The 25755-nt window shown below is 43.5% G+C and overlaps 1 protein-coding gene across 2 annotated transcripts in view; it reads right to left on the bottom strand.

Annotated features, from left to right (window-relative positions):
* Positions 1-1137: 1137 nt before the first annotated feature.
* Positions 1138-25755, bottom strand: part of CUNH3orf70 (chromosome unknown C3orf70 homolog) — a 54953-nt gene continuing 30335 nt past the window's right edge. For both annotated transcript variants that reach the window (XM_036352545.1, XM_036352544.1), the window contains exon 2: positions 1138-6002. In XM_036352545.1, the coding sequence (XP_036208438.1) occupies positions 5446-6002 (557 nt within the window). In that variant the 3' untranslated portion in view covers positions 1138-5445. The remainder of the gene's footprint in view (positions 6003-25755) is intronic.

Here is a 25755-nt window from a genome sequence, read left to right as displayed (position 1 = left end):
GTCACTTTAAAAGACGAGTTATCTTTTGAGAGTGCAGAAAGAGCTAGCCCTGACTGCTAGTCAAGCTGGGATTCGACAGGGAAAAATTGTGGCCTAATCCAAGCACTGAGATAACTGCAGAATGATGGTGTATGAGGTGAGGGGGGAAGGTGGGGGAGGGGGCTGTATGGAGCAGAGAAAAGGGAGGGAGGAAGCCTGGCGAGCTGCCAGCCCGGGGCAAGGTGTTCTGTTTGCTGGGTTAGGGATGGAATGGAACACCTGCTGCTCTCCCAGCTCATCAAGCTGCCACCTGACTCAGCCTCCTAGAACCTGGAGGGCGGGAAGGGTGCTACAAGAGTAGACCACACAAGCAAAGGACCCAAGGACAGTGAGCTCTGGAGCCAAAGTGACTGGGTTCAAGTCCTGACTCCCACGACTCACAAGCGGTGCCACGTGGGGCAAAAATATTCACTTCCTGAATCCTTTTCCTAGTGTGCGAGACGGGGATGCCGACCTCTCCCTCGGGGGTTACTGTGAGGGTTACTCATAGACAGCAGTAAGGGAGGCGCTGAGCTGTAATTATTAATAATACTAACAATGATGTTACAATTGCTAACTAAAGGATTTACTTAGCAACCCCAGTGAGGTTATGCAATAAAAGTCAACCCAAGTCGCTCTTTTCTGGGGGTGCTGAATGTAAAAACGGAGCTCCTGGGTTTGCCAGCCTGAGGCTTGGATTGTGAGCCTTGGTGGCCAAGAGGCTGCACCCCAAGGACCTGGGGTCGAACTGTGCACATGGCACGTGTGAACTGGATACACAGCTTGTAGCTTTGTGGGAAAGATATCCTGTCTGGGGGAGAATGTAAGTGTTAAACCGAATGTAGCCAGCAAGCAAGTTCTTACTGCAAAGGGTTCTTCGGCGACCAGGAGTGTGTGTTGTGGAGAACACTCACCTGCACCTCACGAAGCCTGGGATAATGATGTAAACCGAGTATTTCCCAGCACAATGGAAGCAGGCAATATACTAGTAAACGGTTCACGTTTTACAAACAGCGAGTTTTGTTTTGTTTAGTTCACTGTATTGTTATTTAAATCAGAGCCTCTGGAAAGGGGGAACTGCAGGGAAAGAATATTCCAAACTCCAAAATATCAAACGTGTGCTGGTACAAAAAAAAGTTACATTTATTTGACAAGGTAGTTATTTCCCTAAAGTATTATACATAAAGGAAAGGTAAGTTGTCTGTAAGAAAACAATATAATTTTAGGAAATTACAGAATGGTCAACATTGTGCTTAAAACTTTAAAATAGAGAGATTTTAAAAAATAGCACAGTAAGTGAATATTGTTAGGTATGAACACCCTAAAAAAGTGTATATGAACACAATGATATGCAAGCTCAGTATTAAACCTCCAGTGACGATCTGCCTTCAGACTGGTTCGGAATATTCAGAGAGCGCTGCGTCCATCTCAAAGCACTAATCGAAACATGGCCCTTTCCTATACAGTCAGCTGTCCATTATCCATAATAATGAAAGGAGCCGGGACTTACAAAGTTTTTAAAATTCCAAAATTAATTTTGAGAAGTGTCCTTATACTTATGCTTGGATGTGAGAAACACTGACATCCCTTGAAGCACAGAACTGATAAAGTGAGAACTCCCACTTCCTTCTCCACTCCTCCTCAAGGGCAAGACACGAGTCACATACTACTTTCTAAAAAGCTTCAAATACAACTGGCCTCCTTAATTCTGGTCACAGCTCCTCTGGAGAGGGGAGCAGGAAAGAGGGCTGTTGAAATTGTGTTTCCCTCTTGTAGAAAGCCAAAATGTTTCAATAAAATTTTGCAAACAAGATGGAATAATCAAGAGCTGATTTTATAAATATTATTTTATCTTATGCTTTTTTTCTTGCCTAGTGGTACTTATACTGCCAAATATATCTGGATATTTTGACAGCTTCCTAAATTATTTGGTTGCATCCTATTATCCAAATAGAGAAATTTGCATAAGGGGAGTTATGATCAATTCCAAAAGAACTGTGGTGTTTCAAAAAGGCTAGGAAGTGGAGGATAAGAAATAAAGCCCCACCCCCAAGACAGAATCAAGTCCTAGATCCAATCCAAAAGGTACCTCAGGACAACCTCACAGTTTGGTTCTGGTCTTAGTGCTTTTATCTTGTATAGTGTTACCATGAACTGTAAGTTTTCCCTTTCCAAGAAAGCAACGTTTTTTTCTTCAGGGTTTCCCTCAAAATCGCTTTTCAAAGCTGGAAAATTACAAGGTAAAAAAAAAAATAAAAAAATCTAGATTTGATGGTAAAGCTGTATTTGTTCCTGTACCAACTACAACCACAAAACATTTTAACTGCGTTGTCATTTCTCAGAAAAGTTATGAGCATATTTGAAGATTCTAAAATAAATCTTGGTGTGATAAGAAAGCTGTATTCCATGCAGCACTTACTTTGTATCTTCCTCCTAACAGCTTTTACACCAACTTTCAAAAAGTAGGAACGGGGCCAGGTTTCTTTCTACAAAAGCCCAAGAGAGCAGTTTCTCCGTCTGCACAGCACAACCCTCTGCTCCAGGTGAGCACACGGCCAGACCCAGATTATAAAGCGCTCACCCCTCAATATCACGCAGTAACCGAAAGCGAACACATGACTGTTTCCAATGTCTATAATACACGTTGCGGCTAAATGTTCTCTAAAGTGCCTATAAATATGCTTATACAAAAGAGCAGTATAATATCAGGATTACAGAGAAATTCTTTTATATAACATAGAACAGAACAGGCCTAGAATTCAAGTCGAAACTACACATTTTTATGTCCTTATCGGTCGTTTTGGAATGCAAGCAGAAAGAAACAATTCTGGTTCAATCCTATATGACTCTCTGGAGAATTACTAACATTGACAGTGCTAGGACAAAGGAAATTCTTGCTTGTGCTTGTTTAGAAAAGGTTCTTTTGAGATCCAGGAGCATCTTAATATTTAGAATCCAATGGAACGTCTCCAATTCTATAAAACAGATAGTAGTAGGCGAAGCTTAGTGCGTTTTTAATTATAAAGAGTGTGTAAATATTTAAAGTGATATCAACCGTTATTAAATCCAAAAATTTCATTAAAATCGTGGCTACTCTGAATGGCAGTTCAAGAGTTTTAAAAGTTATAGATATTATTGATAAAGGGCCCAATGCGAAACAGCCAGCCTTGGGAACGGCCCTGTGACCATGTATTTCCAGGGCTTTAAAGGCCTGGTGGTTGACTTCAATTAGTTTAGTGGACAGGAATGAGGAATGTGGGCCCAGAGTAGGGAACTTGGTAGGAACGGTGCCAAGAAAGAGGACCTTCATATGCATCCTGGGGAATTCAATGAGCTTACCCACAGCAGTGGGGGGAAGAGGGGGAGGAGGGGGAAGAGGGGGAGGAGGGTGCTATGTTGCTGTTACCACCGTGAGTACACAGCTGCTGACTGCACAGCTTCTATGCTCGCCTTCATCTGTCCACTCAGTCGTGGAGGCACCATGAACCCCAGGAGGCTCAGCAGATGTCTGTCCCTGAGCCACCTGGGCTGGGCTGGCTGGGGGAGGGGGGAGGCGGGGAGCCCCTGTTCCTGGAGCTCCTCTCACCACCTTATCGGCTTGACTTATTGAGTCCTTACATTTCAGTAGGTGGAAACCTTACGTCATATTCTCATCTAGCTTAGAAAGCTTTAGCTAACACTGTTCTCAAAGGAATCTGCATACTGTAAACCCCATGGATGTTTGGGCACCTAAACCTAACGAGTGTTCTAGCCAATCACGTAAACCACATATACAACTGGGAAAGCAGATTTGCCTAATGACTTGTGAAGGAAGTCAAGTGGAGGCTTCAGGGAAGAACACACGGGCCTCTTCTTATTTCTTAAGATACAGACGAACATAACGCAGAAGAGCGTGCCGTCATGCTGACAGAGCAGGAGGCAGTGCCGCGAGCGCACAGTCCCGACGGTTAGGACGGTTAGGACGTCAGAAGTGGTTTTCTGTCTCCAGCTTGGATAGCTCTAGTGTCACTAGGCTGAGTGTTAAATTTCCTGGATTCTTAACATGCCTCCCAGAGAGAAGCTTTGGAGAAATGGCAGATAACCAGCTCACACAAGAACAGCTGGTATAAATGGAGATGGGAGGAGAATTCTGAAGAAAGCTAAATAAGGAAAAGTTATTCACTATTTTGTGTGTGAGAAAAGAGAACATGTACAACAGACCATTAATATTACTGTAGTAAAGTGGATGAATATCACACAAAATATTTTCTCCTGACTTAGCAGTGAACTACTTCAACTGCGTTTGCATTTGCATAAAAACCCATGCATCATAATGAATTCTAACCCATTTCCCACCTAAGCCATTCTAATGCTTCATACAACCAAATGAAGCAGAATTCATCAAACCTATTAGATTCATCCTAATCCCTAAAGGACTGCTGTCTTTAGCATTTCCATGCTAACTAAAACTATTACTGATAGTTTCTTAAGACATCAGATGTGGCTGCTTCCTAAATATAATACCTATATAACTTCCTAAAAGTTTTTCCCAGATTTGAAGAACAATTAAGAAAAGCAGGGAAATGTTGGGAAACCCACCCAAGAGACCATCTCAAATGCTACAACACATTCCCTAGCTCCAAGCCAAGTACATCTCTCCTTCCCCTGGGTTCCCAGAGAATTCTGGGTAATGTTACCTGCATGCATTATCTCCCCTCCTGGACTGTGGTTCCCTTCATGTGGGGAATCGGGTCTTATTCATTCTGTATCCCCACAGCACCCTGCAGAGTGTAGGCTAGAGCCGGATTGAGCGTGAAATTGAAGATGTCATCTCTTCTTAAATGAAGGGCTAGCTCAGCCCCAGACCATGGAGGGTTGTGCAGACACTGATCATAGCTAGGGGCTGAGCTGGCCCCCAGTCCCCTCCTGGAAGTAAGCCAGGCAACTGGCCCTGCCCCAGGCAGGTGGTGGGAAGAGGAAAGGGACAGAATGGCATCTACCAGGACCCAGTCTGTTCCCCTCACGAGAGCCGATTCCCACATGGGACTTGCAGGGCAGTGGGGGTGCCTGTCAGCATGCCAAAAGGAATGCCAACAGTTTCCCTGTGAAGAACTGGGGGTTTAGAAAATACTGTCTCCTCCACTCTGGGTAGCTCTCAACCTGGTCCATGATCCTCTGTGATCATCACATCATCGCTTACAAAGTTCCCAGTGAAATTAAGGCTGGGTCACAATTCTTGACACCAGATGCTACATAGAAAGTAAGTCAAGATACAAAAGAAAACAAATATCTTAGTTATAAGACTAATTTAAGAGTTTAGCTAATCAGCAGACCACTGAACTGCTACAGTTGTTAGGGGTCGAAAATACCAACTGCACTGGCAAAAGGGCCCATCAACACGAGCACAAAGCGCAGCAGGGACCAGAGGACGCGGCTTCCTGCCCGGCCTCACACGGTGGTTTCTATCGTTTCGATCACCTCCAGGTCGGACTGCGACGGGGAGAGAAGGGTGCACTCGTCCGGCTCCCAGCTGCTCTCTGGACTGTAGTCTTCCTCTGAGCTCAATTCTGCTCCTTCCTCCGTGTCCTCATCACACGATTCCACATAGTGAGCCCCGACGGCATTGATCCCAGAGTCCTCAGAACTTGAGGGAGAAGAGCAGTGATCTATTTTTGGTGTATTGCTCTCTTTTGAAATTAAGGCATCGTGTGCAGAGACCTCCTGAGGGCTCATTTTGTGGGAATGCGGTGCCGGCTGCTTCTGCACATAACACATCTTCCCATTAATACACTTAACCTGGTAGTTGTCAATAAAGAGGTCTGAGATCATACAGTACCTTGGGGAGTCAGGCGGGAGGGGAGGCTGGAAGACAGATGCAAATTTCAGAAAGTGTTCAGTGAGAGAGACTGAGATCTGAATGGTGTTCGTGGGTTCCCGGGGCTTCACAGGAATCTCGGTGCTGGGGAGCTGCTCCACGGGGGTCATAGGCTGGTACACGTACTTGCCTGTGGGGAACACAGAAAAGGCCGTCGAAACCTAAGATTACTACACAAACTACAGCAATGCAGTCACGACGGCTTCTTTCCAAGGACTCTGATCTTAAAAATATTTCAATGACATCTCAAAAGAAATTAGTAACAGAGTCATTCCACATTGTTATAATCAATTAAAAATAGACCATGGTACATTACATCATGGTATTTTCATCTAAAAAACTCAACACACTTTACACATCTTATATCTGAGTCCTTATAATGCCTCCGAAATAGGAGGGTGGACACTATCATCTTTATTTTATGGACAGCTTTAAATGATTTACCCCTCATACCAGATAGAATAATCAATGTCCATGATATAGTATAGTAAAAACACAAGTTGTAAAAAAAGTATAATATACAATAAAATTAAAATTCCACTTTTATATTTAATAATTAGATGTTAATGCATACAAACTGGGAGGATATACACCAATTTGTTATCAGGATTACAGAAGACTCTGAAGTTATGTTTCTGTGTTTTAATCAGAATACACAAACATACATACTTAAAAGTGATGGCCTATAGGGCTGTGCTGGCCACCCCAATGGCCTGGGTAAGGTGTAGGATGTGAAACGAACTCTTTCAAGACCAAAGCTCATCAGTGACCTAAGTAGGAGACGTTCTCAGTGACACCAACTCCACTGGCACTAAGCAACCTAAGCCCAGTAGAAGCAAAGGAACAGGCTGGCGCAGGGGGGCAGGCAACCTGCTGGGTGTTTCTAGGAAACCAAGAAGCCCATCTCAGATCTTCCCCACTGCTGCAATCCTCCATGTTTCTCATGGAAGTGAAGCCTAAATGGATCTGTTCGTGATGTGTCTTCATCCTTCTCTTTGATTTCATTCAACATTTAGCAAAGTGCTAAGGAGACTAGAGAGAGATGAAAATCACACAGGCTATGAATCTAAAATGATTTCAAAATAGAAATCTGGAAGAAAAAAACAAAACAGAAAGACCCAGAGACAGTGGCCACAATCATGGGCACCCCCATGGGTTTTCCCTAATGTGGTGATTTATCAGTCAGTCCATAGCTCCTGCACATATTTATGAGCAGTTTTGTACTCAGCGCTACTGGCATTTTTACTCTGGACGTGGGGGCCTCTGCCCACCAGAGACCAGTGGCACCTCCTCGGCAGGCCCGTGAGTCAGAATGTCTCCAGACACTGGCACATGCCCCTGGGAGGCACAGCCCCTGGGGAGAACTCTGGTTTGTGACACCCTCATGATGCAGGTGAGTCACTCACTGTGTACAACCCTGCTGCTGCTCCTGTCTGTTTTATTTCTTGGTCAGATTGAAAAGTCTCGATAGGAATCACATTTAGACCACAAACTACCTTAGATTGCTTAAAGAAGGTAATTAAGCAGGATAGCAATTACAGATCAGAAATGTGAGCAAACAGCTAGAAAACAGTGCAACATCAGTAATACAGTGGGGCCTTGACTTATGAGTGTCCCGACTAACGAGTTTTTCGAGATACAAGGCGTCTCTCAGTTGATTTTTTGCTTTGAGTTGCGAGCTAAATTTCGGGTTACGAGCCAGCTTCAGATACCCCACCGCTAGTTGGCGCAGCGAACGTCACAGTGAACGCCACAACATCAGCCCAGCATCACATGTCTCACTCGTTCACTGTTGATTTGACATACGAGTAATTTGAGTTACGAGCTCCGTCACGGAACGAATTAAACTCGTAAGTCAAGGCCCCACTGTATATTAGGTCAATCGAGTCTATATTTTTTACTTGTTTCTTAACTTCTGTAAAAAAAAAAAAAAAAAAAAATAGGCTTAGATGCCACAAATTCTTTGTAACTAAATTACCTTAACATATATTCAGCCTCATTCTGGAGTAACACAGGGAAAAGGTGCCTTGAAAATGTTAAGCCTTTCTATTCCCAGGTCACTTCCAAGCCTGGACGTATACCATGCAAACGCTATGGGTTGATAAAAATACAAGTGGGAAGAGCCTGCCACACCCGCCTGGGAAGCCATGTTTGAAATAGTCCAGGTGCCTTCATTTCTCTATTCCCTGCTTGTCAGGCACAGTGACATCAGGTAAGAGCTAACAGTTGGCATGGTGGGACCTCTGTCTCCAAGTATTACAAACAGGCTCATCAGCTGAAGGGAAAAAAGGGAGACTGCAATCCGCCAGCCCCAGGATTAGAGGACATTTCCAGGCAGGGGACAGAGAAGGGACTGGGAGAACTTGGGGACTACGCCCCTCTGTCCAGAGAGTAGAACAACCGGGAGGAGGTTCGGTCTTTCTGCTCTTGTGGAACAATGAGTAAGGAGTTCAGGAAGCTGTGGGTGGCAGGCACTCGAGAAATGCTGGTTACAGAACGCCAGCTACGTCCATGCCAGCCCCGTGACCTCTGGTTTAGTGACCTACTTGTCACAGCCTTAGGAGGTTCCTGGCAATTGATCCCCAGGCCCAGAGGGGTCAGGTCCATTTAGTCCAAAGACGGAGCAATCGTGAAGCCTGGCTTTGGGACACCTCCAACCGCCCTCACCTCATCTCTCTGAGCCCCGCCCACCTCCTTTGTGCTTCTTCATAATGAATGTCTTTGCTTTTCTCTTCTTCTTGGTTCTTCTACCTCTTTCTTTCTCTAATCCTCTTTCCTCCGAAGCTCTATTTTTCTTCCTTGAAGTGTAGTAAAGAAAGAAGAGCAGCTGGGAGAGGAAAATGAATACTGCATTGCAGACCCATTTTCTTCCACAGTTACACGTATTGAAGGGGCTTACTCAGAGCTGGGGAGACAGCCTGCTGTCTGGTGATATGGGATACAGATGCAAAGAGGAAAGCAGAAAAGAAGAAAATTGGTAAATATGGCCAGATGAGAAACAAAGTTCAGTGAACATCTTTCGAATATTATTCTATAATACTACTAAAGGCCTGGTGCATGGAATCATACACTGGTGGGGTCCCTCGGCCTGATCTGCGGGGATCAGGCTGAAACTGGCTCTCCGACATCCCCCGGGGGTTCCTGAATTGCGAGAGGGCAGTTCTCAGGCTCCCTCCTCTCTGGTTCCGGGTGCGTCACTCAAGAACCACAGCTGCCAAGTCACCACAGCTCAGCAGCTCCTGTGTTGAGCGTCTTCCCCCTGGTGGTCAGTGTGCATCATAGCTACTGGTCAGATGGTCGAATGGTTGGACGATTGCTTAGGCTTTTATATATATAGATATTGTTTGATTTGCTTATAAACACCTAAATAATAAAATAAAACAAATTCATCAAGGATTTAGTTTTGTAAAGAGTTCAGAGGTGTTGGTACATTGCTCTGATCCCCAGCTATTTCTCCCCTCTATACACTATGCTGTGAATCCATGTTCACAAATGATAGCCCTAAAGCATCACAAGATCCTGAATTCCATTATGTCCACTCTGCTGTATTTACTAAGAGAATAAAAGGAACTAGCACACTTTGACAATAGCAAGGATTGAAACAAAAGGGTTTCTGGACACCTAGCCAGGAAATTAAATAACTGCTATACTCTATTCTCTAAACAATCTTCTTAACTGAGAACTTACTACCTAATTTAAAGCAACAGATGTATGAGAACTTTTAAAACTTAAATGTCTAAATGGACAAGATACTGAGAGAGTCAGGGCTTAAAGAGCAAAGCAGAGGTAGAGTAAAAGGAGGATTTAGATACAATATCATCAACTCCACTTCTGGGAATAAGCCCAAAAGAACAGAAGCGGGGTCCAGAAAGATACGTGTACACCATGTTCACAGCCACGTTATTCACAAAAGCCAAAAGGTGGAAGCAACTCAAGCGTCCATGATGAATGGATAAACAAGACGTGGTATATACATACAATGAAATACTATTGAGCCTTAAAGCATAAGAGACCATACTACAACACTGATGAGCCTCGAGGACATTATGCTAAGTGAAAAAAGCCAGTCACAAAAAGACAAATACTATATGATTCCACTTATAGGAGGCACCTAGAGTAATCAAACTCATAGACTAGAATGGTGTCTGCCAGGGGCTAGGGGATAAGAGGGAAAGGGGAGTTCTTGATGAAAGGGTGCTGAGTTTCAGTTCTGCAGGAGGAAAAGAGTTCTGGCGATGGACGGTGGTGATAGTAGCACAACAATATGAATGTAGTTAATACCACTGAACTATACACTGAAAAATTATTAGATGGTAAATTTTATGTTATGTGTATTTTACCACAATTTTTTAAATTAAAAAATTAGTATAATTTATATTAACAGACTGGAAGGAAAACTCCATATGCTCCAGAATATACAGGGTGAGGAGAAAGTAGGTTTACAGTTGTAAGTACATGAAGAGTTTATTCTTGTATTATTTATTATTGTATTATTTTCCATACAAACAACTATAAACCTACTTTTGCCCCACATTGTATAAAGAATTCTTATAACTCAGTAACAAACAAACCCAATCTTTTTAAAAAAGGGGGTGTGTCTATACAAGGACAACCTGAGGGACCCTGCAGTGATGGAAATGTTCTGTGACTGGACTGTGTCACTGTCAGTATCTTGGTTATGATACTGTACTATTATTTTGCAACTATAGGTGCCTTTGGATATTTATCTGAAGAAAACAGAAACAATAACTCAAAAGAATATATGCTCATTGTAGCATCATTTACAATAACCAGGAAGTGGAAACAACCTAGGTGCCCATCAATGAATGAATGGATGAAGAAAATGTAATGTATGTACCCAATGGAATATTATTCAACCATAAAAAAGAATGAACTATTGCCATCTGGGACATGGGTGGATCTTGAAGCATTATGCTAAGTGAAATAATTCAGACAAAGAAAGACAGATACCATATGCTCTCACTTATATGTGGAATCTAAAAAAACAACAAGCTCATAGATACAGAGAACAGATTGGTGATTGTTAGAGTTAGAAGGTGGGGCGTGGATGGAATGGGTGAAGGAAGTCAAAAGGCACAAACTCCCAGTCATAAAATAAATAAGTCATGGAATGGAATGTACAGCATGGCAAATGTAGTACCGCATATTTAAAAACTGCTAAGAAACTAAATAATATTGTACTGCATATTTAAAAACTGCTAAGAGACTAAATCTTAAAAGTCCTCATCACAAGAAAAAATCTGAAACTATGTATGGAGACAAATGTTAACTAGAATTATTATGGTCATCATTCTGCAATACATACAAATACCAAATCATTATGGTGTACACCTCAAACTAATATAAGTGGTATGTCAATTATACTGCAATAAAAAACCTGTTTTTTAAATAAAATATATAATTTAAAACAATAAGGAAAAAACCCATAGAAGTGATTTGCATCCTTTTTGAGCATTTTATCAGAAGGTACATACTATTGATATAGCTCATGGCAGATGATAGTAACTTAGAACAATGTTTAATGTGGTATATATGGCTAGGTATTTCCACTGTAAAGTTAGTGGAATAATTTCTCTTTGAAATTATTAAGTAACGTGTGAGGAGATATTTTAAAATTATGCAAATATCCTGCTTCTCATCAGACTTTCACCACTAATTTTAGCATGCCTAGGTGGATCCGGTCTGCAGCAATCACTGCTCTGGTTTGTGCCAGTGATTTTTCACTTCCATCATTCCTTCTATATTTACTCACTAGAATTCTAGGTAAGCAAGAGCTATTCCTTCTCTCTCATTTATTTATTTATATAAACCTAATTCAAGCTCACAGATATGTATTCTATTCTATGAATTGTAATCTGTTATTATCATTTTTTGTGTGGCTCAAATTGTCCCAGATTTAGCCCTCGGGAGCGCCTTCAAGTTAACACATGTGTCCTTCCACATGGCCCCATCCTGTTTCTGAAGACAACCTTACTTTCTGCACCGTAAGATATTACTGGCTTCTCTTGTACTGCCCCTGCCCCAGGACAGGAATCTGCCATTTCTCCAACGATCCTAGTTCCTTCTCTTAAGAACTTACACACATTCTTAAGCTTGTTCTCAAAAATATTCCTGTCAAGTAGAATCTTAGTTTGTTAATGATTTCATTCAATCACTCACAAAACTCACCCACAGGAAAATGAAGATTTGATCTCATTACAGTACTTACCATCCATTTAAAAAATAATGTAACATTTAAGGTAAACTTCACAAACCCATTAATTTATGTGGAATCTTTTTTAAAGGAGCTAAAATCGCGTTCTCAATAATGAAACAGATTATAAAACATTGACTAAAATCACAAAAACCAATTGTGTTCAGTAAGTGAAAAATAAATTTCATCCATCTCGTTCCTTTGCAGGGAACCTGGTTCAACACTCTCAGCTGTTTCTCAACTAAAGACCAGTCAAAATCACTAACTAAGTAACGTCCACCATTCTTTTAAATCCTGGTTCATAATTTTCCTAATTGTTCTTCCCCTGTGGTGTTGCACAACACCTTGTGAGACACTGAAAAAGATTTATGTTCTCATCCTAGTTCTTTGGTTAAAAAAAAAAAAAAAAGGAACCGAAGAGTTAATTACTTTCTCCAGCTCATTTAACAAGACAGGAGTCAGTTCTAGGACCCGGGCCTTGTGGCGGCCTGTGTTCTTTCTTCACGAGGATACTCATTACTTAATTAATAAGGTTTGGATAATGTTCTTAATTTACAATGACATTCTCTGTCAACAAGTTCAGTTAATATTCCAATTTATAACAGTGTAAATACACAGCAGATATATTTCCATGAAGGAGTTTCTTTCTTTGGGTTGTAGAGCAGTACAAAGAGGAGAAAAATACAGAAAATAATTTATATGCCCGGTTAAAGTTACTGCATGCACTTTGCTAAATTACTTACTTTTAGGATCAGTGATGCATTTTGATTCTTTAAAAAGACCACTTGGGGGCAAATGAGCTTTTTGTTTTTACAGATAGTTTTATGACTGTTAATTGTGTGTCCTTCTGACACATGAAGTACATACACTGCTCTCAGGGAATGCAAAGTGATTTTAAAATTAGTCTGAGCAAAATATAATTATAAAGGTAAATCTACTGGAAATAAAATTGAGTGGCCTAAGGGAAACTGCATCACAGTTCAGTTCTTTGATTTTATATAGTGAATCACACTTAGTTTATTTTATTCCCAAGGGCATTCAATTATGTTAAAAGTTATGTTAAATATTCTTATTCAGCTGTTTCTGTGCATTATTTACTAAGCTGAATAGCAGTTCACAAACTAAAAGCAAAAGAACATAATTGTATTCTTTTCTGTATGGCCTTATCCTCCAACCTCCCCCACTGGCAGTCTATTTACCAATATTTTTGTACTTTGATCTATGAGAACATTAAAGTTCATATATTGCCCAATATGTTGAAGTCCCCAATCAGAAATTTATGCAAGATCCTAGAATTTTCATTTTTCAAATTGTATAACCTCTTTAGTGTAGTGGAACATGACAACGTAAAGCAAAGTCCTAATGAGACAGAAAATCAGAAGCACGGTTTATTTATTCATTTACCAAATACTTATTGAATATCTACCATGTTTACACTAAATCAGATGCTATTAGGAAATAAAAAGAAGTACAGTATATAGTCATGCTTTAAGGCACTTCCAGTCAAGCTGGAGGTGGAAGATAAAAAAATAGAGTAAAAATAAACAAGAGTTGTGTAAACTATCCTATATAATCCTATATAATAAAAGGGTAATATGCAAATAGACCAAATGCAGAACAACCAAACAACCAGTCACTATGACATGCAATGACCACCAGGGGGCAGACGCTCAACTCAGGAACTGTCCCCTGATGGTCAGTGCGCTCCCACAGGGGGAGATCTGCTCAGCCACAAGCCAGGCTGACTGCTGCGAGCACAACGGTGGTGGCGGAGCCTCTCCCACCTCCTCAACAGCACTAAGAATGTCCAATTGTGGCTTAGGCCTCATGTTTTGGTAATAATGGAGAACCAATGAAGATTTCTGAAGAGGCAAGTGATAAAGAAGGATTTTAGAGAATTTAATCTGGTAAAGATGTGCAGATGGACTGGAAAGAGAAAGTGGGGGTTAAGATCAGGCTGTTACGGAGTTTTGAGCATCATATTCTGGTCTAAATTCACACAGCTGGGTATGGAAAGGAACACAGGAGACATTTCTAGAAAAGTGGCAGATCTTGGGGGTTAAGGGCAAGGAGAAGGCTGTCCAATGGACCTGGATTTGAATCCCAACTCTGCTACATACTAGCTATCTGATCTTTATCAAACTGTTAATATTCCTATGTTTTCCGTTTCCTCAGTGTAAAGTGGTTAGTGATAGCTGCCTTTTAAAGCATTACCTCACTGTCTGGTACACTGAAAACATTCTATTGTTGGTACTTATATGATAGGAGCTGCCTGGAGGTCTTCAAGCCACTCTGAAGGCTTCCCTGATTACCGCTGGCCAGCCCTGCCCAGCCTGGGACTTCTAGTACCGAGTCTCAGAAATGCCCGGCATACATCCAGTTCCTGATTCAGCACAGGCCATGAACTTCTCTCTGACCACAATTCTCTGCCATCCCACCTTCATCATCAAGCCCCCAAATCCTACAATCTATGTTTATCTTTTTCCAAACCAATATTTACTGAGCCTCAATTATGTCCCAGGCACTGAGCTAGGGACATGGGGTTAAAATAGCAAGCTGACAGACCACATGGCTACCTTATGAAACTTACACTCTTGAAGGGAATATGCAGGCTGGGTCAAAAGTAGGCTTACAGTTGTGAGTACACAAAACAGAGTTTATTCTTGCATTATTATTTATTAACTAGAGGCCCGGTGCATGAAATTCATGCATGGGGAGGGGGGTCCCCTCAGCCCAGCCCGCAACCTCTCCAATCTGGGACCCCTTGGGGGATGTCTGACTGTCGGACATCCCTCTCACAATCCTGGACTGTTGGCTCCTAATCGCTCACCTTCCTGCCTGCCTGGTTGCCCCTAACTGCCCCCTCCACCGGCCTGATCGCACCTCACTGCCTCTGTGTGCCGGCCTGATCACCCCTAACTGCCCATCCCCCGCCAACCTGGTCACTCCTGCCGCCCCAGCCTGGTCACCCCTTACTGCCCCCTGCCATCCTGGTCGCCCCCAAATGCTCCCTCTGCTGGCCTGGTCGCCCCTAACCACCCCCACCGCCGGCCTGATCGCTCCTCACTGCCTCTGCATGCCGGCCTGATTGCCCCTAACTATCCCCCTCTGCCAGCCTGGTCACCCCTACCTGCCTCCCACCTGCTGGCTTGGTCACCCCCAACTGCCCCCCTGCCAGCCTGGTTACCCCTAACTACCCCCCCCTTGCAGGCCTGGTAGCCCCCAACTGTCCCCCCCCTGCTGGCCTGGTCACCCCCAACTGCACCCCCTGCCAGCCTGGTTGCCCCATGCAGCCGGTTGTTCAGCTGTTTGGTAGTCCCTCACTAACCCCCCTGACGACCTGATTGTAGGCAGCCATCTTTGTGAGGGCGTGGGGGTCAATTTGCATATTACTTCTTTATTATATAGGATTACTAGAGGCCCAGTACACGAAATTCATGCATGGGAGGAGGGGTTCCCTCAGCCTGGCCTGTGCCCTCTCGCAATCTGGGACCACTTGGATCGGGCCTAAACTGGCAGTCAGACATCCATCTCACAATCTGGGACTGCTCACCCCTAACCACTCGCCTGCCTGCCTGCTCACCCCTAACCACTCGCCTGCCTGCCTGCTCACCCCTAACCACTCGCCTGCCTTCCTGCTCACCCCTAACCACTCGCCTGCCTTCCTGCTCACCCCTAACCGCTCGCCTGCCTGCCTGCTCACCCCTAACCACTCGCCTGCCTGCCTGCTCACCCCTAACCGCTCGCCTGCCTTCCTGCTCACCCCTAACCGCTCGCCTGCCTGCCTGCTCACCCCTAACCACTCGCCTGCCTTCCTGCTCACCCCTAACCACTCGCCTGCCTTCCTGCTCACCCCTAACCACTCGCCTGCCTTCCTGCTCACCCCTAACCACTCGCCTGCCTTCCTGCTCACCCCTAACCCCTCGCCTGCCTGCCTGCTCACCCCTAACCGCTCGCCTGCCTTCCTGCTCACCCCTAACCACTCGCCTGCCTGCCTGCTCACCCCTAACCGCTCGCCTGCCTGCCTGCTCACCCCTAACCGCTCACCTGCCTTCCTGCTCACCCCTAACCGCTCGCCTGCCTGCCTGCTCACCCCTAACCGCTCGCCTGCCTGCCTGCTCACCCCTAACCGCTCGCCTGCCTGCTCACCCCTAACCGCTCGCCTGCCTGCTCACCCCTAACCGCTCGCCTGCCTGCCTGCTCAGCGTGCACCATAGTGGCCAGTCGTTCCAGTCATTCCGGTTGCTCCAGTCGTTCCCCCATGAAGGTCACTTAGGCTTTTATATATAGAAGATTATATTATTTTTCATACGAACAACTGTAAACCTGCTTTTGCCCTACCCTGTATATTTGAACAAATTATCACACAAAAGGATGTATAATTACAAACCATAAAGAACAATAGTCCCTAGCCGGTTTGGTTCAGTGGATAGAGCATCGGCCCATGGACTGAAGGGTCACAGGTTCAATTCCAGGCAAGGGCACATAACTTGATTGCAGGCTCGATTCCCGGTGCCATGCAAGGCAACCAATCGATATGTCTCTCTCACATCAATGTTTTGCTCTCTGTCTCTCCCCCTCCCTTACACTAAAAACCAATAAAAAAATCCTCAGGTGAAGATTAACAACAACAAATAACAATAGGCAAAAAATGATAGGAAGAAAAAGCAAAATCAATTATTAGAAATTGCACATGGAATGTGTGATCTGAACAGGGCAGAGTAGGAAGAGGAGGAGGAGTCAGGAGTGACATCCCTGAGAAAGCGATGATATGTGACACGTTGTCAGGACTGAGTGGGAGCTAACCAGGCCAAGAAGGGGACTAGCCCAAGCGGGCAGAAGACGATGAGAGGGAGGACGTCAAGAGATGGGCTAGTGGAGGCCATACCTTGCAGGGCCCCAGAGGCCATGTTAAGGATTAGGGATTTAGTCTTACACAACAGAAAGACATTACACCGTTTTAAGGGGAGGGTGCCATGAACTAGCATTGTTTTCCTACCCAATTCCATTTCTGTCTGTTCCTCTCACAGTGTGGGCACAGATAAACTGCCGGAAGCCGGTCCATCCTTGCTGCTTGACACAGTCGCTGCAGGAAAGAAACATCTGCACAGCATATGTTTCAAGGGACCTGGCGTATATAGCATACTGTTCTTAATATGTTTGCTCCCCTTAGCGCTGTGTGTTTTAACCAAGGTCACCTCTCCGAGAAAGGTTGTTTCCCCAGGTAGGAATTTTTCCCTGAAGTCAGGGAGGGGATGAAACTCCTTAACTAAGTGCCAGGCGGGTAGTTAATCACTATAAAAACAATCATGCTTAAGCTACATAATCTTTACTCCCTGGAATGGAGATAAGAAACGCCCTAACCTTTGTAATAGAAATTGACAGGATTAAAATCAACTGGGATAAATACGGATGTAACAAGACAATAAACGGCAGAACTTCGCTGGAGATCCAGACCAGAACTTGGCTGGAGATCCTGGCTAGAGATCCTGGCTAGGCTGCTGATCAACTGAACGCTGTCTCTGTGTCATTCCTTCTTCGCCGACTCCATCCACACCTTTGGGGACCCCTGGACCTGCTGGGGTTGGACTCCGGCAATAAACCTAATCTGAAACAATAAACAGACTTCAACCATCAAGCTGGCACCCCTCTCCAAGTTTCACACTCAGACCTGGACTTAAGTCAAACAGGTAAGAAAGGGAATGGAGGAGGTGGAAGAAAGTACCACTGAGCCATCTGTACCAGGCAGGAGTCCTTTACCCACAGACTTCCACAATCTCCACTACTCTGGGCCACACTCTGACAACCTGAAGTATGGGCAGCTGGTACAATGAGACCTGCCTGAAAAACAGCATTTCTAAAAGTGTCATACACCAACAATAAAGAAGGTGTTTGCCACCCTTGACAATTTACAGCAGCCAGTCTAACTAGAGTATAACGCAGGCTCTATCCTTTTTAAAAATATACTTTTATTGATTTTTAGAGAGAGAGGGAAGGAGAGGGAGAGAGAAAGAGACATATTGATGTGAGAGCAAAAGATTGATAGGCTGCCTCCTGCACACCCCTTACTGGAGATCAAGCCCACAACCTGGGCATATACCCTGACCGGGAATTGAACTAGCAATCTTTTAGTGCACAGGATGACGCCCAATCAACCACACAGGCCAGCGAAAGGCTCTATACTTTTAAAAACCATGTTTAGTCCTACCTGAAGCCGAGACTTCTGGTTTGAGGAAAAGATATACGCAACAACTCTCATACATTTTAGCAAGTAACTACCAATGAACAACAAGGGGGAAAGAGAACTGTAAATGCACCTTTCACAAACATCATAAGCACCACAAGAGGAAAGCTGTGGGGTATACACTATATACATTACAAGAGCTCAGAGGGAAAAAAAAGGGCTAGAAGGGCTTACTGAGAAAAGGCTCTGCAGAAAACATGGACTGTAAACTGAAGGAGAGCTAGGACTTGGGCAAAACAAAGTAAAGTGGCATGCCTTGTGCAAAACTCCAGAGGTGGAAGAGGTGTGGGGTGTCTGGGGGTACTGGGGTGACCAGCCTGACTGGAGCAGAGCATTCCCCTGTGACCGAGGCTCGTCTCATCACCAGGTAGTCTGGAAAGAGATCAACACTCTTCCCTTGTCCTGGGAGACTGGGTACAGTAAGAGCCACTCTGCTGCTTCAATCGGCACCACGGAACTCCTTAAACTTGTACACAGGCAATTCTAGCTGGGGAAGAGCCCTTTTAGGGCAGAGAGTTCAGAAACATTCTGATAAGTAAAGCTGACTAAACTAAGCAGTAGTAAGAAAAAAGGGCAGAGAACGAGAACTCTCTCAGGCCTGCAGTTCCTTTTAAGTGGGCAAATAAGGGTTTCATGTGGAGAGGCTATACCTACCTCTTTCCATTGAACCTGGAAAGTCCTACTTGTCCACCAGGAGCTTTTCTGCAGAGCTGGATTGGATTGTTTTTTGTTGTTTTTTAATATGTTTTTATTGATTTTAGAGAGAGGAAGGGAGAGGGGGAGAGAGACTGAAACATCAATGTTGAGAGAGAATCATTGATCGGCTGCCTCCTGCACGCCCCCTACTGGGGATTGAGCCTGCAACCCTGGCATGTGCCCTCGACCAGAATCAAACCGGGACCCTTCAGTCCACAGGCCAGCGCTCTACCCACTGAGCCAAGCTGGATAGGGCCAGAGCTCGTTTTAATACAGTAATTTGTTAGAAAAGGTTCAGCTGAGGAAGTGGATAGGTCACTGAGGGTGAGATGGAGCATGAAAACCACATGCTAGAAAGAAAAAGATGGCAGCTGACAGCACAGACTCACTATGCACTAGGTCTGCACCCCGCAGCACGGGAAACGCCCAGACAGAAAGAGCGTGATGGGCGGGGCGGGGAGGGGGGGCGGCATACATGGGAAAGCAGATCACTGCTGGGAGAGAAGCGGGGTGAGCACCACGCCTGTTACCTGAAGATGGTGGTGGTGGTGATGATGGCAGTCATTCCCTTTGATTTCTTTATGACAAGCCTTGACCTTGCCTTATGGGCATTTTATGAGACCATCTCAGCCTCCTGCCTTTCTCTGAAAGAATCAATAGTTCATGCTGTTACCAGACTGGACAAGAGATTTTTAAAACTGCAGTTAGAAAAAATTTGAGAACAAAGCAACTCCCTATGGGAGGCAGCACAAGTGGAGACTAGAACATGGTAACTCTGGCAGCTTCCTGCCATTCCACCGGCACACCGCTGTGTAGTTCTACGACCCAAGTAAGTTATCAGGAGCCATTAAGCCAATGGACAGATATTCCTGACAGACTAAAGCTAAGGGAAACAGTATCAGACATCTGTCACATTTACCTATTGATCTGGGGATGAAAAGCTCAGAAATTCACAAGGAAAGGATGCTAACCAGTCAAGCTGATCTAAGCAAAGTAAGATCTTAAAGCAACTGAAGAATCTGGGCTTAGCACAGGGGCTCAGTAGGGACTCAGCAATGTTTACTGAATTTTTAAAAATGTGTCTTTGTTAAAAGTCATTTTTGCCGGCAACCATACCTGTTCACTATTCGAGAACCTAATTTTCAAATTCATACAAACCAATTCAGCATTCTGGAACTTTGCTTTTATTAATCAGTCACAACAATAACAAAATGCATTCTAAATATTAATGAGGTGTGACTTTAAATCAAATTAATATTTATATATAAGAATTTATATTTCCCAATATAATAAAAGAAAAGATGTTCATGTTTTTCTTTAACCAATTGTAATAATCATCTCTCATTTCTCTTGGACCTGTGAGCAGCCAATTTAAAAATCAGAGCCACTGGGGGAATCCAGAGCGTTAGGGGTAAGAAGTAACAAGTTTAGTATTGGCAGTTAAATAGCATCTCTACTGAACCATCATTTAACTTCCCCTGAATAGGGACAAGGAGGCTTAGATGACGGAGTTCTCTCCTTGTACTACCTCTTTGTCACAAACATTGGGTTGTAAAATATATGGAGGGAGTCACTTGGCAATTGACAATAAACAGTAAAGAGAAAAAAAGGGTCCAGAATACAATGACTCTATAAATGTGCTAGTTATCCATTTACTAGAGGCCCGGTGCACGGATTCATGCACCGGTGGGGTCCCTCAGCGTAGCCTGTGGGGACTGGGCTGAAACCGGCAGTCCAACGCTGCCTGCCATTCCTGCTCATCCTGGTCCTGCTGCACCTGCCACCTCCACTCAGTGGGCACCCTGCCGCTCTAATGCAGTCTCTAGGCTGCAGCGGCCAGCGTGAGCCCTGTGTCTGGCACCCGTCAGTCAGCTGAGCAGTGCTCCTGCTGTGGGAGCGCACTGACCACCAGGGGCAGCTCCTGCATTGAGCATCTGTCCCCTGGTGGTCAGTGCACATAATAGCGACAGTAGACCGGTCGTTCAGTCATTCGGTCGCTTACGCTTTACATAGATAGATTGCCTCTCAATTCCACATTTTCCCGGCCATATGTGTTCTGCCATAACAGAGAGAATTTCTTTAAACATGTTTCCTCTATAGTGAGCATGATGCTAAGTTTTCTCAGCAGAGGGCACTGGAGGACATTGCAGGAGGAAGGCAGCTCTCCTGCAGCAAATTTGGGCCACATATGAAGGGTCAAGGGGTGGGAAAATCTGTCAGAGCTCTGCCCCAACCATTCACACAGAATATGTGATTCCTTGGCAACCCTGCATCTTGGCCTGGCAATAACTGTCCCATGGCCCTCGCCCACCAAAACCAGCCTTCTGAAGGCCTTCCACCTGCATGATACCCTCCTGCCCACCAGGCCTCTGCCCCCCTGTACACTCACAGTCTTAACTGCTGATTGCCCATGCCTCCCCTGCACGCCAGAGGGCTTCTTCTTGCTTATCAAGAAACCGCAGACCAGCACAGCCTGGGCAAAGCAGCACACGTCTCTGCTATCCTGTGAGCTGAACTACATTTTCTCAAACAAGATCTGAACCCTAGCCTTGGAAAGGGGATCTCCTTCCACCTTTGTCCTTCCTGGGTGCTCTCCTTTAGCCCTAGGGAATATCACAGAGTTTCCTTATATTTTACAGTCACTTATTTCTTAGTGTAATAGTTCTACATATTAAATTTGCTCTCTGTGTAATCCACTGTGTGATCTCCATCTCCAGAATGGACTCACATGGATTCAATGACCAAGGTTAGGGTGCGGGATTTCCTGTAGGTGGTACTTTCCTGATTTGTCTACTGAGAAAATATAAGCATAATATAAAGAAATTAAGCAGTTTATATATTTGGAATCTAGACTAATAGATATGAAATGTATTAAAATATTAATAATGCTTTAGATGTTTAAAATTGGGTAAACTGATGCCCCAGCTGGTTTTGCTCAGTGGATAGAGCATTGGCCTTTGGACTGCAGGTTCCTGGGTTCAATTCCAGTCAGGGCATATGCCCAGGTTGCGAACTCGATCCCCAGTGGGGGCGTGCAGGAGGCAGTTGATCAATGATTCTCTCTCATCACTGATGGTTCTATCTCTCTCTCCCCCTCGCTTCCTCTCTGAAATTAATAAAAATATTTCAAATAAATAAAAGTAAAATTGCATAAGCTGATAAAGAACTAAGTTTAATATTAATAGAGGATAAAACTTGACACCAAAAAAAACACAAAAAAACAAAAAACCACACAGCAATCCAATTAAAAAATGGGCAAAAGACCCAAATAGACACTTCTCCAAAGAGGACATACAGATGGCCAACAGATATATGGAGAGATGCTCAACGTCACTAATCATCAGAGAAATGCAAATTAAAACCACAATGAGATATCACCTCACACCTAAAAGAATGGCTATCATCAATAAATCAACAAACAAGTGTTGGTAAGGATGTGGAGAAAGGGGAACCCTCATGTACTGTTCGTGGGAACGCAGACTGGTGCAGCCGCTTGGGAAGCAGTATGGAGTTACCTCAAAAAACTAAAAATGGAACTGCCTTATGATCCAGTGATTCCACTCCTGGGAATTTATCCGAAAAAAAACCTGAAATGCTAATTTGAAAAATAGATGCATCCCTATGTTCATTGCATTGTTATTTACAATAGCCAAGACTTGGAAACAGCCCGAGTGCCCATCAGTAGATGAGTGAATAATAAAGCTGTGGTACATTTATACAGTGGAATACTATTCAGCCATAAAAAATGAAGGAAATCTTACCTTTTATGACAGCATGGATGGATCTGGAGAGTATTATGCTAAGTGAAGTAAACCACTCAGAGAAAGAGAAATACCATATAGTTTCACTTATATGTGGAATCTAATTAACAAAATAAACTAACAAATAAAATAGAAATAGACTTACAGCTGTCAGAGAGGAGTAGGAAGGGGGGCTGGGTGAGAAAGGTGAAGGGAATAACTCTTTGAGTGCCAACCAATATCCTAGGAACGATGCTAAAATTGCCAAGGCATTTTTGCTGATTTTACAGCAGTTTAGGAAAAAAATTATGAATCGAAGGTAAATGAAGTTACATATTCAAAAACTTAAGGAAACCTTTACTACATTTGTTTTCATCTTTGACATATATTGTTTGCTGACTGTATTATAAAATACTAGTAGAAAAAAATTTGAACAAAACATATAATGTTAAAATAGAGGGACACCCTTCTCTAATATCTTCCACAAAATCATCATCTTCACAGCAAGAATTGACATATTTAGCAATATCATCATCACTAATAAAAGCAGACTTAGAACTGGACGCCATTTCGAAGCTTTAGCGCTACAAAATCTGAGTAAACTTCATAAAATCGTAGTACCTGTAAGAAATTAGGCAGATAAATGCCAGTGGTCAATTTTAGAACTACAAACATTCGGCATCATAAGTAATCTGCACTTAGGTGCCATCTGTCAATAAAGAGTGAACCACTAGCATCTAATAGTGACACTGCAGGAGGAGCGCGATCGCACTCCCTGCACTTTTGGCGAAAGACAGGAGGAGCTCGATCGCACTCTAGGGGTTAAGAAAAACAAAACAAAACTCATAGAAACAGATGGTCATCACCAGAGGGGAATGGGAGTAGGAGGAGTCAGGGAGGGTAAAGGGGGGATAAATGGTGATGGAAAGAGGCATGACTTGGGGTGGTGAACACACAATACAATATACAGATGATGTATTATAAAATTATATGCCTGAAACCTATATAATTTTATTAACCAATGTCACCCCAATAAATTCAATAAAAAGGAAAAATTAAAACATGAAAAAATTAATTTATGTCAAAATAACTAAAAAAAAAGAGAGCTTAGTGAATACACTTGAGTATTCTCCTCCAAAAGACTTACAAAACTATTGAACTAAAAGTGCTTTCCCTGAAAAACAAGCAGAAAAAAAAAAATCAGGACCAGCCCTTATACTAGACCAACATGTGTTAATCTTAATTCCAGACTGAAAAAATTAAGTAAGTAGGTTGTGAGTAACATTCAGTAGTAGCTTCATGAATGAGAGCTGAGTATCATGGCTGGCAAAGTATAGCACAGCTCTTTTCTCTAGAGCCTGGGATACAACTGCCTAGGAAGGGGATAGTAGAGAGGGACAAGGGAGAATCACTCATGCCTGTAAAGCATGTGGAACATAAAAAGCAGGATCCGCCCAGCTGGTGTGACTCGGTGGTGGAGCGTCAACCCATGAACAAGGAGGTCACAGTTTGATTCCAGGTCAGGGCACATGCCTGGATTGAGGGCTTGATTCCCAGTAGAGGGCGTACAGGAGGCAGCCAATCAATGTCTCTCTCTCATCAATGTTTCTACCTCCCTAACCCTCTCCCTTTCCCTCTCTTTAAAATCAATAAAAGCATATTTTTTAAAAGGCAAAATCAATTATTCCAGAAAAGCCTGGTTATATGTGAAGTTCTACAAAAAACTGGGAGTAGCATGTAAAATAAACCTGAGACATTCAGCACTGTGGGAGCTTTACTCCTATGTGGTTGCATTGGTAGTTTATGTCTACAGCAGGTGCCTGCATGGGTTTAGCCTACTGATTCATCAGTGACACTTGGTAATATGATAATGCAGATTTTCAAATGAGATTTCCATGGATTAGATGAGGTTTTTTAAATTATCACTTTAAAATATAAAGGAAAAAAGATATGACCAGCAAAAGAATGACCCCTGCAGAGAAACAAAGCCACAGGCCTTCAAGGGACAGGCTGTGCTGAAAAACACTCCCGGGGACACAGTCCTACAGCAAGGGTGAAGCACGTCCAGGTGCAGCTGTTCTGGTGTGCCTGGCTAATACGCAAATAAAACCATCCTGGGAATTGTCTAACTGTGCAGATGGCTGGTTCAGAGAGATCCCCAGCTGTTCTTGAAAGAGGCATAACAATTGTGGAATTTATTTTAATGTTGCTAATAAGGAACCAAACAGGATTTCAGTGAATCCTTTGCAGACTATGAACCTTAAATGTCAGGTGAGATCTGATGGTTTCAGAGAGATTAATGATGCTTTTATTGTTTCTTTCTAGAATATAAGCAGGCCACATTCTATTTGAAATAAACATCCCTTAGAGTTCATTGATTAATGCTAATAATTCAGAAAATCTATAGTCTTCCCATAAAAACCACAAAGGATTACAAAATGATGTGAAGAGAGAAAGCATTTTCCTTAACAGTAAATATTTTATGAACCCACTAGAGGCCTGGTGCACAAATCATGCACAGGTGGGGTCCCTTGGCCTGGCCAGCAATCAGGGCAGATCAGGGCCGTTGTGCCCAGTCCTGGTCGGGGCCTATCGGGGCTGGCTGGCCAGGGGGGCGGGGGGGAACCGCAGGAGATTGGCCAGCTGCAGGAGGTTGGCTATGGGAGCACACTGACCACCAGGGAGCAGCTCCTGCATTGAGCATTTGCCCCCTGATGGTCAGTGCACGTCATAGTTACCGGCCGGTCATCCGGTCATCCAGTTGTCCAGTTGTAATGGTCACTTAGGCTTTTATATATATAGATAGACACGCAAATAAAGGATGTATTCATATATTATACTGTCTAAGGAACTAATTTCAAAACTACTCATTTTACTGTTTGGTATATGTGATACTTAATTTTTTGTCTCCACTTGGAGAGTGTTTTTGGATAAAACTAACACTTGTATACTGGAAAGTAAAACATATTGCTGAGAAAAATTAAGAAAA

The sequence above is a fragment of the Myotis myotis genome, unplaced genomic scaffold, assembly GCF_014108235.1.
Source record: "Myotis myotis isolate mMyoMyo1 unplaced genomic scaffold, mMyoMyo1.p scaffold_m19_p_2, whole genome shotgun sequence".
Classification (NCBI taxonomy): Eukaryota; Metazoa; Chordata; class Mammalia; order Chiroptera; family Vespertilionidae; genus Myotis; species Myotis myotis.
The sequence above is the reverse complement of the archived record's forward strand: the minus strand, read 5'-3'. Positions and strand labels throughout refer to the sequence as shown.